General features: G+C 50.3%; 1 protein-coding gene and 1 pseudogene across 2 annotated transcripts in view; both read left to right on the plus strand.

Moving 5' to 3' along the window:
* Nucleotides 1–17,238, plus strand: part of PINK1 (PTEN induced kinase 1) — a 27,103-nt gene continuing 9,865 nt past the window's right edge. For both annotated transcript variants that reach the window (XM_086715880.1, XM_086715879.1), the window contains exons 1-5: nt 1–474; nt 11,099–11,377; nt 12,947–13,047; nt 15,934–16,116; nt 16,640–16,803. In XM_086715880.1, coding sequence (XP_086572006.1) covers nt 79–474; nt 11,099–11,377; nt 12,947–13,047; nt 15,934–16,116; nt 16,640–16,803 — 1,123 coding nt within the window. In that variant the 5' untranslated portion in view covers nt 1–78. The remainder of the gene's footprint in view (nt 475–11,098; nt 11,378–12,946; nt 13,048–15,933; nt 16,117–16,639; nt 16,804–17,238) is intronic.
* LOC112862112 (distal membrane-arm assembly complex protein 2 pseudogene) lies at nt 2,670–4,246 on the plus strand (annotated as a pseudogene).

The following is a 17,238-nucleotide window of genomic DNA, read 5'->3' on the forward strand; positions in this document are numbered from 1 at the left end:
AGGCGCCGTCCCTGAAGTTTGTTGTGGTGCGCGGCGTCCCGGAGGCCTGCGGCTGGGGGACCGGGTCGCGGTGCCGCCATGGCGGTGCGACAGGCGCTGGGCCGGGGCCTACAGCTGGGTCGAGCGCTACTGCTGCGTTTCACGGCCAAGCCTGGCCCGGCCTATGGCTGGGGACGGCCCGAGCGGCCGGGCCCCGCGGCGGGATGGGGCCGCGGAGAACGCCGGGGTCAGACCGCGGGACCCGGCGCGGAGCCGCGCAGGCTCGGGCTCGGGCTGCCCAACCGCTACCGCTTCTTCCGCCAGTCGGTGGTCGGGCTGGCGGCGCGGCTCCAGCGGCAGTTCGCGGTGCGGGCCCGGGGTGGCGCGGGCCCTTGCGGCCGGGCCGTGTTTCTGGCCTTCGGTCTGGGCCTGGGCCTCATCGAGGAGAAGCAGGCGGAGGGCCGGCGGGCGGCGTCGGCCTGTCAGGAGATCCAGGTGGGCGCCGGCCGGGGGCGGGGCTAATGTGGGGGCGGGGCGAGGGGCGGGGCTGGGATCACCTGCTGCCTGGGGCCGCGGCGGGTCAAGCTCTACCTCTGTCAGAGCTGGAAATTCGTTGGAAATGACCAGTGAAGGTTCATTTGCGGTGATACTGATCTCCTGATATGGAGCCAGCACCTCACATTTTCCCTTCCTCAAACAGCACCTTTTCGTCGTTATGCTGCTAATTATAGCTCCCGCTGCACCAGGGCTAATGGTTCTGTGTTTAATTTTCTAAAATGTAATGACAGTTAAATCATAGCACTTCTGTTCCTGAGGTAGCTGTCATCCTCAGTTTATGGATGGGGAAAAGTACTCAGAGAGGTGGAGTAATTTGCTCAAAGGCACACAGCTAATAGAGGCCAGTACCCAAAGTCTGACTCTCCAAGGCCCGTGCCTTAAACCTAAGCCTCCACAGTTTAGCCAAGTTAGTGACATAGCTGAAGCCAAAGTAAAAACTATGAACAGCGGTAGAAAACAGGACCTAACAGTTTTTAGTTAACCTGTGTAAATTTATCAGGAGCCACTGAATATGGGGTGGGGGTGGGGGTGGGAGTTGAGCTTTTCAAATGCTTAAAATAGCTCAGAGATCTGTGTTTCTGTTCAACCAAAATCTGTATTAGGCATCTGCAGAGAGACAGAACCAATAGCATGTGTTTATAAACAGAGAGATTTGTTTTAAGGAGTTGTCTCTGCAATTCCGGAGGCTGGCACATCCAGAATCTGTGGGGTAGTTAGGTAGGCGGGAGACCCAGGAAGAGCCATTGTTGTGGTTCAAGTCTGAAGGCCATCCACTGGCCGAATTCCCATTTCTTCCAGGGGGTTCAGTCTTCTTCCTGGGATTTGAAACCACTCACTGCGTTACTACAGTGCCTGCATTGTACAGCTTAGGGTGGAGGTCAGGGAAGATAGTGTGACTTGCCCAGGGACACAGCTGGGCAAGGACTGGGCAATGTCTGCCGTGTTTTCTGGTTTCCAGCCCTTGTTCCAGTTCTCCTGACTCATCCATCACCAGAGTGTCTCATGTTTGAGCTCTGGCCAGTTTGGGTGACAGGTGATGTCTGGCCTAGTCCCCAGCTGCTGTCCTTGTCAGCAGGAGATGTAGATGTGGAAAACAGTATGGCAGTTCCCAAACAATTACAAATAGATTTCTCATTTGATTCAGCAATTCCGCTTCTGGGTATGTGCCCAAAAGAACTGAAAGCAGAGACTTGAGCAGATGTTTGTACCCCCATGTTCACAGCAGCGTTGTTCACAATAGTCGGAAGACGGAAGCAGCCCACATATCCATGGATGGATGAATGGATAAACAAAGTGTGGTATCTAAATACAATGGAGTATTATTCAGCCTTGAAAAGAAATTCTGACACGTGGTAGAACATGCATGAAACTTGAGAACATTATGCTAAGTGAAATAAGCCAATTACAAAAGGATAGGTGTTGGGATGCCTAGGAGTCTCTGTCGCTTAGGTGTTGGACTCTTCGTTTTCAGATTTTTTTTTAAGTAATCTCTACACCCAATGTGGGGCTCAGTCCTACAACCCCCGATATCAGGAGTCACATGCTTTACCGACAGAGCCAGCCAGATACCCCAAGAGTCCGACCTTTGTTTTTCTCTTAGAGAGAGAGTGCTTGTGGGGGAGAGGAGCAGAGAGAGGGGAAGGAAGGAAAGAAAAAGAAGGAAAGAAAGAAAACAAAAGAGAAAGGAAAGAAAGGGAAAGAAAGAAAAGAAAAAGAATCTTAAGCAGTCTCCACACTCAGCACGGAGCCCGACGTGGGGCTCCATCCCACGACCCTCGGATCATGACGTAAGCGGAAATCAAGAGTCACGTGCTCAACCGACTTGCACCCAGGCGCCCCTCCCCCCTCCCCACCCCCCAACAAGATCCAACTCTTGATGTCAGGTCTTGATCTCAGGGTCGTGAGTTCAAGCCCCTGGTTGGGTATGAAGCCTACTTCAAAAAACACACACAACAACAGGACAGATATTGTATGATTCCACTCATATGAAATACTTAGTCAATTCACAGAGACAGAAAGTGGAATGGTGGCTACCAGGGACTGGAGGGAGGAGGGAATGGGAAGTTAATGTTGAGTGTATATAGAGCTTCAGTTTTGCCAGATGAAGAGAGTCATGGTGATGGATGGTGGTGATGGTGGCACAACCAGGTGAATGTGCTTAGTGCCATGGAACTGTACATTTAAAAATGATTTAAATAGTAAATAGGCATAGCAGCATTATTCACAGTAGCAAAATATTAAAAACAATCCGCACATCCTTCGGCAGGTGAATTGTTAAACTCTGGTACAGCCGTACGGTGAACATTAAGCAATAACCAGGCATCAACTATTGATACAGGTAACAACCTCAAGGATATTATGCCTAGTGAAAAAGGTCCCAAAGGGGTATATACTGTGTGACTCCATTTATATAACATTCCTTTTTTTTTTTTTTTTTTAGTGTTTTTATTTATTTTTGAGACAGAGACAGAGCATGAGCAGGGGAGGGGCAGAGAGAGAGGGAGACACAGAATCCGAAGCAGGCTCCAGGCTCCAAGCTGTCAGCACAGAGTCCATCGCGGGGCTTGAACTCACGGACCGGACCGTGAGATCATGACCTGAGCTGAAGTCGGACGCTCAACCGACTGAGCCACCCAGGCGCTCCCATTTATATAATGTTCTTAAAGTGACAAAACTATAGAGATGGGGAACAGATCAGTGGTTGCCAGAGGACGGGGGTGGCGAGGGGAGGTGCAGATACAAAAAGGTAGCACAAAGAGGTTCTTCAGTGATGGCACAGTTCTGAGTCTTGATCGTGGTGGTGACTACACGAATCTGTACGTGGAATAAAACTGCATAGAGCTGACCTCATCCCGGCGCGGTGGCGGCGCCCAGGGCAGAATCGGAGCAGGCTAAGAGAAGACTGGAGGGAGACTGAAGGAAGAGTTTGGGGGCTTTAAGAGTCCCTGCACCTGGCGGCCCTGGTCTGTCATGGGAGTCCTGGGGGCATCTGTGGCCTGAGCAGGGCGGTGGCCCTGGAGGGCAATCAGAAGAAGGAAAGGCCGCTGCTCCAGTTCCTGGCTGACCGCTTGTGTGACGTGGAGGCTCTGCGAGAACACCTGTCCTGACAGCAGGTGTTGAAGGTGCCTCAGAAAACTGGACCCTTCACCTGCATCAAGGAGCATACTTGGAAGGTGCCCATTTCGTCCTGACGCAGGGGGCGCTGCCACGTTTCGAGACAAGGAGTGGATGTGGTCAAACGAACATGGCCATTTCTCTCTTGAGGTCTTGGAGTTTCAGGTGTTGCCTGTAGAGGCTGCCATGCCAGTGGCTGTGCCATCAGCTACCAGGGCCTGGACGTCTCAGACCTCCCTGCTGTGTCCAACCCGGCCCTCATCGGAACTTGTTGGAGGAAGTGCTGTCCAAATATGAGGTTCTGGGGGCTGACTGGGCACAGGGCTCAGGTTGGGGCTGGAGGAGCAGCGTCGGGACACAGCCAGCCCCATCTCCGCCCAGCCCTCGACCCCCTCCCCATCAAGCCGGACCTCAGCGGGGCCCGGTGGAGAGTCCGATGGCTCTCCAAACTCCTGGCTTCCATCTGGGCTCACTCGACATGGGGGCTGGAGTGGGTTGTGGCACCAGCAGGCCAGAGGGGAGAGCGTGGGTTTGGGGTATTAATTCCCCATCTCAGGGCCTCTGGCCGGCTGCACCCTGTGCTGAAAGGTCACAGCCCCGGTCATCCTGTCAGGCAGCTCTTTCCACCATGCTTCTCTCCTGGGTCTCACAAGCCTCCTGCCTCTCCAGACCTGGGGGAGGTAAGCAGCCCCAGGGATCTGTGCTCTCCCCCGGTTTCCCCACACCTGTCCACAACCATGTCAAGAGACTCTTCTCAGAGTATCCGTCCTTGTTTGAGTGTGCTACTGTCTCCTGCCGGGACCCTGGCTGATACAGGGGTGCTACTGGCACCATTACGGGGATGGTTCTTTCCTGTGTGAGACTGCTCAGCTCACCGCACGCTGTAGCAGCCCGATTCACTGGATGCCGGTAACGCCCCAAGTTCCATGGTGTTCCCACTTATCGATTTATTGACTCAGCTCCAGTTCGGCTTGTTGCTCTGCGAGAATTGACCTGGGCCTTTGAACTTGTTTTCCTTTGCTAGGTGTGTGACATGACTTGTCAGTAGAGGGCACCAGAGGGATTACGGGAGGAAAGGCTTCGGCTTGCTGGTTCCCTGAGGGTGTGCTTGCTTTGCCGGCTCTCGTTACCTGCATTGCGCGCGGGGCCACCCCAGCAGGTGACTCCCGAGGTGTCAGGCGCTCAGCTGCTTCGCCTGGCGCCCCCAGCCCCCAGGCAGTTTCGGAGAGGAGTGCCTCCACTCAGCCACCTCCCTGCGAATGAGTCTCCACAGAAAGGGGATTTCCAGTAAATACCAAGGCACCTTATCAGTGAATCCCTTGTTATTTCAATTTGCTGTTAAAGTCAATAATTCTTTTTTTATATAATTTTTTTAATGTTTATTTATTTTGAGAGGGAGAGTGTGTGAGTGGGGAAGGGGCAGAGAGACACAGGGAGACACAGAATTGGAAGCAGGCTCCAGGCTCCGAGCTGTCAGCACAGAGCCTGATGCGGGGCTCGAACCCACAGCTACGCGATCATGACCTGAGCTGAAGTTAGACGCTTAACCGACTGAGCCACCCAGGTGCCCCAAGTCAATAATTCTTTATATTAAACTTCACCTGTTCAAAAACTTGCATAGAACTGCACACTCACGAATGAATGCAGGTTTTAAAAGATGGTAAAAACTGAGTAAGGTCTGTGGTCTAGTTGATAGCACTGCACCAATTCACGTTCCCAGTTTTGATATTGTATCGCTGCTTTATAAGATGTCACCATGGGAGGCAACTGAAGGGACAGAGGACACTTTGTAGTTTTTTGGGGTTTTTTTTGTAACTTCTTGTGAGTCTCATTCTTAAAGCCATGGTTGATAAAAGATTACAGAACATCGGTTCTGCTCTATGGAGTTTAGAAACCAGTTGGCACAGTGAGATCGTCTTTCTTTTCTATGTTTCTTCTTCCCTTCTTTCCTTCCTTCCTTTCTTCCTTAAGTTAAAAGTTATCATGAATTAGCTTATAGATACGAAGCGTTGTAGGAATCCTCCAGAAGGACAGGTTGCTGCAGGCTAGATGTCCAGGCTGGTTATCGAAGAGGGAGGAGCTCCAGTTGGGACTTGATGGATGAGTCGGGCTAAATAAACAAAGTGGAACAACACAATGGAATCAGGTCCAGAGAGAGGCATATGAAAGGCGCTTGTGGGCAGATGAGTCCTGTGAAAGTTTTCACAAATAGGAAGCACCCAGCCAAGGTGCTGAGTAAGCTGTTAGGTGTTTGAACAGAAGAGTGATGTGTGAATGTGAAACTGGTAACCAGAGGGTTAATGGGACTAATAAACACAACAGCAACCTTTTACCCAGACCTTTTCCACTTGCCTTTATTATTTTTAAATGTTTATTTGCTTTGAGTGAGAGCACGCTTATAGGGGAGGGACAGAGGGAGAGAGAGAATCCCAAGCAGGCTCTGTGCTGTCACCACAGAGCCTGACATGGGGCTCGATCCCACGAACTGTGAGATCATGACCTGAGCCAAAATCAAGAGTTGGATGCTCACCCGACTGAGCCACCCAGGCGCCCCTCCTCTGGTCTTTAAATATCCCTGACTCTCTTCCTCTGGATAGCTGGATTTGAGGCTTGGGTTCTTGTCTCAGACTCAGGTGGCCTCTTGAAAAAACCCTTTCCTTGCTGCACATTGACTGTCTCAGTGACTGATTTTGCTGTGAGCCAACGGGAGCTCTCTGCCTGTGGTTCCTCAGCCCCCAGCCAGTTCTGGGAGTGTGGTGACCAGTCCAAGCGACTGTCTAGGCTCTTTGTCCTAGGGACTGTCCCCAGAGCCCAACCCCAACTGGGCACTGCCAGCCTTGGGGACCCAATTTAACTTTTGCAGCGAGGAAATGGTTTTCGGCTTCGGGTGGACACGCCTCTTGATGAGTACTTGACATGCAAGGGCAGGTGAGCGCATTTCCTCTTCCCATTGGGTGCCTCCAAACAGGGGGCTTTGGTGTGGATCTCTGCGCCCCCTTGTCTGAAAGTTGACTAGGAAGCTGTTTGGGTCAGACAACGAAGCCTTGGCTTTGGGGCAGGAACCAGTGCTCCCAGAGGCACTCAGTGCTTCATTTGGTTTGTTTGTTGCTGCAGCTTTTGGTATCTTTGGACAAAACCAGCCGTATTCTGATCGGAAAATGGAAAGTGAATTTGATCCCTGAATGCAGCCCTTTGGTCTGTATTCTCCAAAATTGGGCAGTTCTTGCTTTGCAACACTGCTTTCCCACAGTATTCATTAGACTGGAGAAAAATGACCGATCAGTGGATCCATAAATTATGATATATTTGGAAACTGGGCCTTTAAGATTTTGTTTGCATCTTTTTTTTAATGTTTACTTATTTATTTTAAGGGGGTGGGAGGAGAGAGAGAGAAAGAGACAGACAGACAGACAGACAGAATATCCCAAGCAGGCTCCATGCTCAGCTCAGAGCTCAACCGTGAGATCATGACCTGAGCCAAAATCAAGAGTCGGACACTCAACTGACTGAGCCACCCAGGCGGCCCAGATTTTGTTTGCATCCTGCTTGTGTATCTGTATGTGTTTCCATGTGTGTTGTAAATGTGAGATTTTTTTCTCTACCTGTGGATGGTGCTACTAAAATTAATTTGACAAAGAGGTCAATGTAGTTGGTTTAAAGGCAAGTGCTTGTAAGAATTAGGCATTCCAAAACTGAGAAAAACACTTTTAAGTTCATGTGAGTTGGGAAAATATTCAATATTAAAGCTAATTCAGGGTTGTTGGTTTAATTAAAATGGACGTGTTTTTAAAGTTTCCAGTAGTAGACGTAGGAGGTACAACTGTTGTTTGTTCTGCCTGTGTTTACTGCAAGTCAATAGGTTCATGTTATAAAGTGTTTTGGTAATCTAAACATAATCACTGAGAACTAACATGGGTTTCTTTTTGGCTTCTATTAAGGGAAACAACTCTGTATACAAGGGAATTGAGACTGGTTATTTAAAGAAGGAAAACTTAGGACAAAACCTGATTTTAAGAAGTTGTAGAAGATTTGTGAGAAGGAAATCTTTGGAAAGGAATTTTGTGCACGGTCGGGACTAAGATTACAGAGATGAGTGCATAAAGAAGTTTTTTAGGGAGTGGTCGACACCTGGGGAAGAGAAGGCTGGTTGAGAGAACAGGATCAGGCAGAGGTTGAGCAGTGACACAACCTCAACAGAAGCCTCAGCTGACTCTCTGAGGAGTTTCCAAAAGTTGGGTTCCTCTTTAGAACCAGCCTAAACTGGGGCAGAGGGCTGGACTTTCATACACTTGTACTAAATGGCCATTAGATGAGACCGCCTGGGAAGAGGGCATGGCCTGGACAAGGCAGGTGTCTTCAGTCAACGCCCTCGCTCGTGAGCCCTGAGAGCTAAGAACCATTAGCAGCATGCCCACCAGCTGAGGGTCCTTCATTCCTGATGGGGGTTCTGGTCAGCACATCCCAGCACAAGGACTCAGCTCCATGCAGCACCCTGGATGGCCCCGTCTCAGTAAGTGTATGTCAACATGGGCAGTGACAGGGAGGGACAAAGGAGGGACTACATACCATTTTTCAAAAATTTGCCTTGTTGGAATGAATGAGTTTTGCTATCAGAAGTACATCAATATAAGATTAGAATTTGGTTTTCCTGTTACAAACGACAGTTTTCTGGGGCGTCTGGGTGGCTCAGTTGGTTGAGCATCCAACGTGGGCTCAGGTCATGATCTCATGGTTTGAGCCCCACATCAGGCTTTGCACTGACAGATCAGCACCTGCTTCAGAGTCTCAGGTCCCCCTCTCTCTCTGCCCCTCCCCCACTCGAGAGTTCATGCACTCTCTCCCTCTCTCTCAAACATAAATACTGGGGTGCCTGGGTGGCTCAGGTGGTTACAGTTACACATCTGACTCTGGATTTTAGCTCAGTCATGATCTCACAGTTGGAGAGTTCAAGCCCCACATTGGGAGCCTGTTTGGGATTCTCTGTCCCTCCCCCCCCCCCCCCCCGTCCTTCCCCCGCTCGTGCTCACGCTCTATCAAATAAATAAACTTAAAAAAAATAATAGTAAGTAAAGCCTTCTGATATTTCTGACCAACTTCCCAAGATTCAACTTCTAAATGAAATCTTTTTTTTTTTTTTTTTTACTAATTAGGCTTGTTTATTTGGTATGTCAAATTACATGGGAAGCACTGTCAAATAAATGAGGATAAACCTTAGATTGTATGAGTGGATGCTATAACTCTTCCAGAAACTGTATAAAATTCCTAAGGTTTTGATATGTCCTGGGGTAATGTCATCATTTGTAATTCCAATTATTAAAGTGTTGTGTGTCACAGAAAAACCATGGCCATTTTTTTAGTTTTCTGTCATTTATAGTTATTGTTTTACTCTGATGCTATTACAGATGGGTTTCAGCTTAAGGAGATTCATGGGAAGGACTTTTGACAAATACGGGTCTCTCATACCAGTAAGGTGATAAAGCCAAACTGAGTAAGAACTTCTGGAACTAACAGGAAAACCATTCAAACAGAGCAAGAATTAGTAACATGGGACTGAATGAATTGAGGAAGATAATTACTCTTGATTGAAACGCTGCTGGTTCTCTAATGTTTGCTCTTCCAGATTTAAGGAAAGTGTTTTTCTCTTAAGCTATTATGACTTGCAGAAATTTGGTAGAATAATCCCTTTGTAAACAAACATGATACATTTACCTTTTTCTCCCCACCTGATCCCTCCAGATTCGGAAACTCTCAGTGAGCATTCTTATATTTTCATGGCAATGTATGTATTTGTATACGTTCAGTAAGAATCTGTTCTTAGGACAGGACACATTTGGAAACATTGGTTATATTATCAGGGCTTTGACTGGACTATCATATTTGAGGGAGACGTGCATTGACTCAGATATGAGCAGACAACTTTAAGGAACTAAGGCTGACGTTTTGGAGCCAATGAAGTGCCTTGGAAAAATCAGCTTTGTACTTACTTACAGAGTTCCCAGCAGGTCATTTTCTGGCAGGTGCAGGAACCTCAGGATATTTTAGGGACCTCAAGAAGAGAGGAACTTACCCGAATCTATAGGTATTGCAGATAGAGTCTGATGGCAAGTACTTGGCTTGGCTTCTTAGCCCTGAGAGGTTATTAAAAGTTCAGTCTGAGGGGCGCCTGGGTGGCGCAGTCGGTTAAGCGTCCGACTTCAGCCAGGTCACGATCTCGCGGTCTGTGAGTTCGAGCCCCGCGTCGGGCTCTGGGCTGATGGCTCAGAGCCTGGAGCCTGTTTCTGATTCTGTGTCTCCCTCTCTCTCTCTGCCCCTCCCCCGTTCATGCTCGGTCTCTCTCTGTCCCAAAAAAATAAATAAACGTTAAAAAAAAAAAAAATTAAAAAAAAAAAAGTTCAGTCTGAAATTCTTTGAGAAGTTCCAGCAAAGCAGATTTAAAAAAAAAAAAAAAAAAAAAAAAAAAAAGGCAAACTCTATATGGCTAGTCACTCTTGCAGCGCTCATGGAAATAATTAGCCCAACGTTGTTAAAGCTGGAGTCTTAATTTGGTTATCTTTGGTGGAAGTGGGGGTGATTTTAGGAAAAAAAAATCAGACCTTTGTGGACGTTAGATTAACTGTGTTTGGATGTTTGTTATTTGCCTCTTAAACTGGGCTGGATTGTGAATTCTGATTTCCTCCAGTGTCTGGTTATGATTCTCCAAACTAAGGTTTCCAATTTTCTCCTATTCCCATTCCCTAACACTGCCCTTTCTCCTGAAGCCCTGCAAACTGCACACTTGAGGTAGACTTCAGGCAGTTTAGGATTATTAGAGCCGTGTTGGAACCCAAGGAGGCAGCCAGTGCCCATGGCCCAGGACACCAGAAATCAGACTGTTTGATTGCCCAGGGGGAACAATCGGGCAGATCCGGCCGCCGGGCTGGCAGCCCATACAAAGCCTCCAAAACCCTTTGCGACGGCATTAGTAGCAGACACAGACTTGCCCAAACACCACCCTCGGATTCCTCTGAACACCGAAGGAGAGCTGCCCGTCCACAGCTCCCGAGAACCACCCAGTGGCAGCTGCCTGTCAGGGTCCTTGCACGACAGAGAGTGGTCTCTGAGACCAGAAGCCTCTGAGATTGTGCCGGGAGCTCAACAGGCAAGGTGTGCCAGCTGCAGAATTTAGAAGTTTTGGCCTCTTAACTAACAAGTGTTCTGTGTTGGGCCGTCTCTGTTTCCAGCGAAGGTACAAAGTTTGAGAAAACGTTCTTCCGAATAACGGGAGAGAAAGGTAGGTGGCCTGAGCCCAGGATGAGCAGTAAAACCCAGTTTGGTTGTGCTTTTATTAGCTCTTGATCCTGTCGGTGAAGACCTTGCCTGGCTCTGCCTCTCCCCCACTCCCCCGACTTCCCTTTACTTGAGCTTTATTAGGCACCTTGGCTCATTGCGCCTGTTTTGTTCCTCACAGGCAATTTTCACCCAGAAAAACAAGCTGCTCCCGGACCCACTGGACACCCGATGCTGGCAGGGCTTCCGGCTGGAGGAGTATGTGATAGGACAGCCCATTGGCAAGGGTTGCAGCGCAGCTGTGTACGAAGCCACCGTGCCTGTGCTGCCCCAGAGCCTGCAGGTGGCAAGGAGCACCGGGCTTCCTGGCAGAGGCCCAGATACCGCTCCCCAGGAAGAGGAGCCGGCTTCCCGGGCCACCGGCTTTCCCTTAGCCATCAAGATGATGTGGAACATCTCGGTGAGGAGGGGGCCTTTCGCCTTTGGGTTGGGCGTTTCTCAAAACGCCAGTCTTGGTGGACCCGATAGTGCCCTTTACCGGGAAGTAGATGGGCGGAGTCTCCACAGTACAGGCTCCTCAAATTGTGACAGTCGGCGAATCGCCTGGGGATCGGGTTAAAAGGCAGATTCTGGTCAGCTGGTCTGGGGTCGGGGCTGAGATGCTGCCTTTCTCACAAGGTCCCTGGTGATGCCCGTGCTTCTGGTCTGTGCACCACACACGGGCGGCAAGAGCCTGAGCACCTGGGTTCTCATTTGTCAGTGCTGGTCCATTAGCTGGATTCAGGTGCGCAGTTTACCGCCACCCTCCCTCTTTGCCCTGACCTGCCTCACTCGAGAGGAGAGGCCACACGCCTGTCCTCCAGACTCCCCCTTTAGCCTCACCTCCAGATCACAGGCTTGCTTGTCACCTCCCTGCCCTCAACTCTGGAAGGACGCAAAGCTTTGGGAAATTGAGTTTTTTCCCTCCACAAAAACAGATTTCTGTCTAATTTCTTTCCCTTTTCACTATATAGATGGGTTTAGAAAATTAATTAAGACCTAATGTTCTTTCTTCTTCCCAGAGCATCCGTCCAAGCCTAAGAATGGGACACAGCTCATGCTGGACATTAAAGAATGCAGTTTCTTTCTTTCTTTTTTAAAGATTTTATTTTCAAGTAATCTTCACATCCAACGTGGGGCTTGAACTCAACAACCCTGAGATCCAGAGTTGCACGCTCCACTGACTGAGCCAGCCGGGTGCCCCACGAACGCAGTTTCTTGTTTTGATCTGGGGGATGAAGGTTATTAGACTATTGCCCTTCCCAACTGGCTAATAGCTAACAGGTAGCCAAGTGCTTGGCCTGGGAAACATCCAGTGTTGGCATCAAACCTCCACTGATGGGCATGGCACCTACTGTGCTCACAAAAGCTAAAAGACTTAATTCCTGTAGGGTTCCTAACAGGTTCCACAGGGCGTGAGTGCCATTCATAATGAAACGAGGAAATAGGGTGTTTTTCCTCGAGTTTGGCTCTTTCTACTGGAGGGGTGGGGAGGGCTGTCCTGTGATTCAGCACCACTTTATCCAGGGCGAGTTTGTCCATCTCTGCCTGTCTGCTGAAGGCAGCCTGCCAGGGGGAGTCTTTGTGTTCCAGTGGCCAGTTTTGAGCCTGGTGGGGACCGGAGGCATTGATGGCAGTGAGAAAGATCCCTTCCTGCCCTGGGCACCTGAGCTGCCCGGAGATTGAGGTGGGGTGTGGCAGCCCCCTGGGAGGTGGTGGGGGACAGTATCTCTTCCCTCTCAGGAGAGACTAGGCTTGGCTTGCCCCTATCTTGAATGTCAAAACCAATTCTAGAGGCACCTGGCTGGCTCAGTTGTGGAGCATGTGACTCCTGATCTTGGAGTTGTGTGTTCAAGCCCCACGTTGGGTATAGAGATTACTTTAAGATTTTTTTTTAAAAATTCTAGGCAGTAGCTGTCTGTTCCAGATTACAAGGAAGACTCGGACTTGCTCTAGTCCATGTAACCCTGAATTCATGATTGTGTTCCAGGCAGGCTCTTCCAGTGAAGCCATCTTGAACACAATGAGCCAGGAGCTAGTCCCAGCTAGTCGAGTGGCCTTGGCCGGGGAGTACGGAGCAGTCACTTACAGGTATGCACCCCTCTGCCCACCGGACTGGTTGTGAGTTCCGCGAGAGCAGAATCCTCCCCTGTGTCCTCCGTGTGGCGTCATGTCGATCATAAATGCTCACTGAATGATGCGGCGAATGATGGATTTGTAGTTGCTGGATAATTTCACTTGGAGAGGATTGCAGATCATCTGACCCCAACTGAAGGTCTCCCAGAGAAGGCCATCCAAAAACGCCCAATTCAGAATTTTGGAAAGTTGATCTGATTGCTCTTAAGCAATGCCCAGGTGGAACGCCGCCTCCCTGTCGTGAACTCCATCCCCAGCAGAGGTAGCACTCATTCCACTAACAGCGGCAATGCCAAGAGATTAAAAGGTGGGGGGCTTGGTCCCCAAGAGTTCTGTGTGTGACAGAGGAGCCGGACAAGGTGGGAGCAGAGGCCGGGGAGGTAAGCGCTACCTACGGCCGTGTGTGCTCAGGCGCTGGGGGAGCGCAAACGGATGGGCCTCTTGAAGCGACCATCAGTGCTGCCTTTGGAAGGATGAGGAAGCACCACCCGGGCAGGAGGGAAGGCAGAGAGGCCTTCTCCACAGAGAGAAGAAGGGGTGGACGGCAGCTCATGCTCCTCGTGCTTTGTAAGCACCAGGTGTGCGGTGGTGAGGATCGACGCTGAGCGGGTGACAGAGACACGTGTGGTCACTTCGCGATTGTGGACCGCCAGCAGGGGCTGCATTTGGCAACTTACTGGAGGGTTAGTTTCTAGACCCAGTGCTGTCAGAAACAGGAAGGTAGACAGGGACTTGAGAAGACACATGGAAAGCCCCTTCTATGGTTTGGAAGGCTCCCCGTGACTGGGGGTTCTTAGTATCATCCTCCTCTCCTTAGTCCTTCGTAGGGAAAAGCGGGTGTCTGCATGTCTGCTGCTTTCTGAGGGGTACAGCTGTCTTCAGGCGGCTTTCTGTGTGCACCTCAGCCTGCTGACATGCTGTCGGGTAGCTCATGTGAGCACCGATGCCTCTGTGGTGGAGGGGCCGCCCAGACCTCCCATCTGAAGTGGTCCTTGTCTCTCACCAGTCCCTTACCCTGCTTTAATTTGTCTTCACGGCACTTATCCCCATTTGACCTTAAATCACAGATGTCTGTCTATTCTCTCTCCCGCTGTCCTAGAAGCTCTTGAGGGCAGGGCTTTTCTGTTTTGTTTGCTGTGTACCCTTGCAGCTCAGTAAATGTCCATTGGATGATTCCGTGAATATGGCATCAGTGACTCAGGAGAAACGGTCTCAGTCCCTGAGAGCACTTCTGTTTCTACCTAGCCTCTGCTCATCTAGGGACCTCAGGCTCAGACCTTTGTGATCTCCTCCTCCCACTTCTCTCCCCGACGCTTGCACTCTGTGCTCCACCATATTGAATCCATAAGGCCCTCCTCCAGATGCACCGCACTCCTCCTTGCCTGTCTTCCTACGTTGCAGTTAGCTGTACTTGGGCTGTCCTCCCCACAGCCTCCTGTCCCACTCCAGGTCTCCACACACACATACCTTACACGGACACGCTCATCCTCAGGCTCCCATGGCAACCGAGCCGAGCTTTCCCACTGTGGCACAGACGACCCTGAACTGTGATCCTCCTGATCTATTACTAGCTCCGGTGCCCCAAGGCTAGGAACGCTTTAACTCCCTTGATTGCACGCAGGGGTGCACTCGGATGGACCGGAGAGCGAGAGCAGTAGGAGGCCACCTGTGGACTGGCTCTACAAAGCTCGGGAACTGAGGCGGATCTTCGGATGGGGGTGGCCATCTTGCTCCCTCAGTGTTGTCTTCGTGGTTTTGGGTTTCTCCTCCACTCTGAACTCTCTCACCCGGTGTCCTTCTTTCTTCCCCCATAGCTCTTCTGTTCCTGTGTGCCTTTGATCACATGGGTGACTTTTGGCCGGCACCTTCCACCGTCAGTTCCATTGCTGACTGCTAGATTACTGCCATGTTTTTTCATTAATGTTCCTCCAAGAGAGAATCTAACCAGCCCCCTTCCCTTTTCCCACCAACCGTTTGGGTCTCCGATGTGACTGCAGGCTCCTTGCCCTTAGGTCAGGTGCCCACCCAGTCAGTAGTGCCTGAGGGGTGGGGCTGATATATAGCAGGCCGACTCACACCATCCAGAACATGGCCACTGTGCGCCAGCAGGCCTGTGGGTGTGGGGATCCCCGAGGAGGAGGTCTGGGCAGGCAAGTGATGGCTGTACTACAACCTGCATCTGTGCCGATTCATTTATTCAACCAAGGTTTATTGAGCTCATACTCCATGTTAAGGGTTAGAACTTGGCAATCATAGGGGCGTCTGGGTGGCTCAGTCAGTTGAGCATCTGACTTTGGCTCAGGTCATGATCTCGCAGTTCACGAGTTGGAGGCCTGCATCGGGTTGTGTGCTGACAGCTCAGAGTCTTGAGCCTGCTTTGGATTCTGTGTCTCCTTCTCTCTCTGAAATAAACATTGGAAAAAAAAAAAAAAAAAAACACCTTGCGATCATAGAGATTCTGGGTCCTTTGTAAGTATTAACAACCTTACAAGGTGTGTTACTACCCTATTCCCTTTGGCAGTTGAGACTGAGCGCAGAGAAGTAACCTGACCAAGGGCTTACAGTGGCCGACCTGGAACTCAAACCAGAGTCAGATTCCAGAGTCTCTTGACCACTATATTCTGCAGCATGGGATGGATGATGGATGGACAGATGGATGGGCCAGCGGAGTCCTCAAATGTGATTAGTCATCTTTATGGGTTTGTTTTTTCACTCTAACACCAGGCTCTGCACCTGACACAAAGCAGATCTGTACTAAGTGTTTGATTAAAATGGGTGATTAAATGTCAGTATTTATCGTGGTATAATTATCTTTCCGTTGGTCTCATTTGGCTGAACTAGAAAGTCCAAGGGAAGTCCCAAGCAACTGGCCCCTCACCCCAACATCATCCGGGTCTTCCGTGCCTTCACCTCTTCTGTACCACTGCTGCCAGGGGCCCTGGTCGACTACCCTGATGTGCTGCCGCCACGTCTTCACCCCGAAGGCCTGGGCCACGGGCGGACGCTCTTCCTCGTTATGAAGAAGTAAGTAGGAGGCGGCCCCTGGCCCTGTGCACCTGCAGCCCCCGGGGTGGCAGGGAGGAGGCACCTCGTCCTTCTGTAGGGCAAGACTGTAGGGCAGACTGCCCTAGAGAGCAGCGTCCCTTTAGGATGATTTTTCATGAAAATAGAACTTCGTCTTCACTTAGAACATAGTTTTCACCTAGTGTTTTTAGTACATTTGATTCTTGCTCCTTCTCTACGGCTTGCCTTACCAGTTGTGTGTGTCTTGTTTAACACAGAAAGTTCTCTCTCCTTGCTCTCTGTACCTACTGGCATTGCTGTAATGGGCATTTTAAGGAAAGAGTGTCTGCTCCATTACTTTCATCACGTGGGGCCCGAGCTCTCACTTCCTAATTCAGGGTAATGGGTGGGAACAGAAAGGATACTTGAGGGAGAAAAGATTAAGAAACTCCACAATGAGGAAGGATCGTCATCCTAATCGTAAGTAAGATGCTGGGGACCAATGATGTGTGATAGCCAGAGGCCCTGTCACCCTCTCCACCAGCTACCCCTGCACCCTGCGCCAGTACCTTCGTATGAACACCCCGAGCCCCCGCCTCGCCACCGTGATGATCCTGCAGCTCCTGGAAGGGGTGGATCATCTGGTTCAACAGGGCGTCGCGCACAGAGACTTGAAATCTGACAACATTCTCGTGGAGCTGGACGCAGGTGGGTCCCTGCCCTACCTCACAGCCATCCGGGGCGCACCAGACTCATGTCTGCAAACATTTAAGGACCCTTCAGGTCCTTTTTGACTTTGTATGTTCTGTTACACGTTGTCTTAATTTCACTCCATGCACAAGAGGGGAGCAATCTCTCCTCAAAACGGAGGCCTTTGTTCTCTTTGTAGGGCTTGTGGAATGATTCCTTTCTGTGGCCCACTTACAGAACACAAGACTCGGTGGCAGAAGTTCTCTTAAAGTAAAAGAGAGGTAGACTGTAGCTCAGTAGAAAAAAGCATTTTGGAGGCGCCTGGGTGGCGCAGTCGGTTAACCGTCCGACTTCAGCCAGGTCACGATCTCGCGGTCCGTGAGTTCGAGCCCCGCGTCGGGCTCTGGGCTGATGGCTCAGAGCCTGGAGCCTGTTTCCGATTCTGTGTCTCCC

Source organism: Puma concolor, chromosome C1, assembly GCF_028749965.1.
Source record: "Puma concolor isolate L17-30 chromosome C1, mPumCon1.1.hap2, whole genome shotgun sequence".
Classification (NCBI taxonomy): domain Eukaryota; kingdom Metazoa; phylum Chordata; class Mammalia; order Carnivora; family Felidae; genus Puma; species Puma concolor.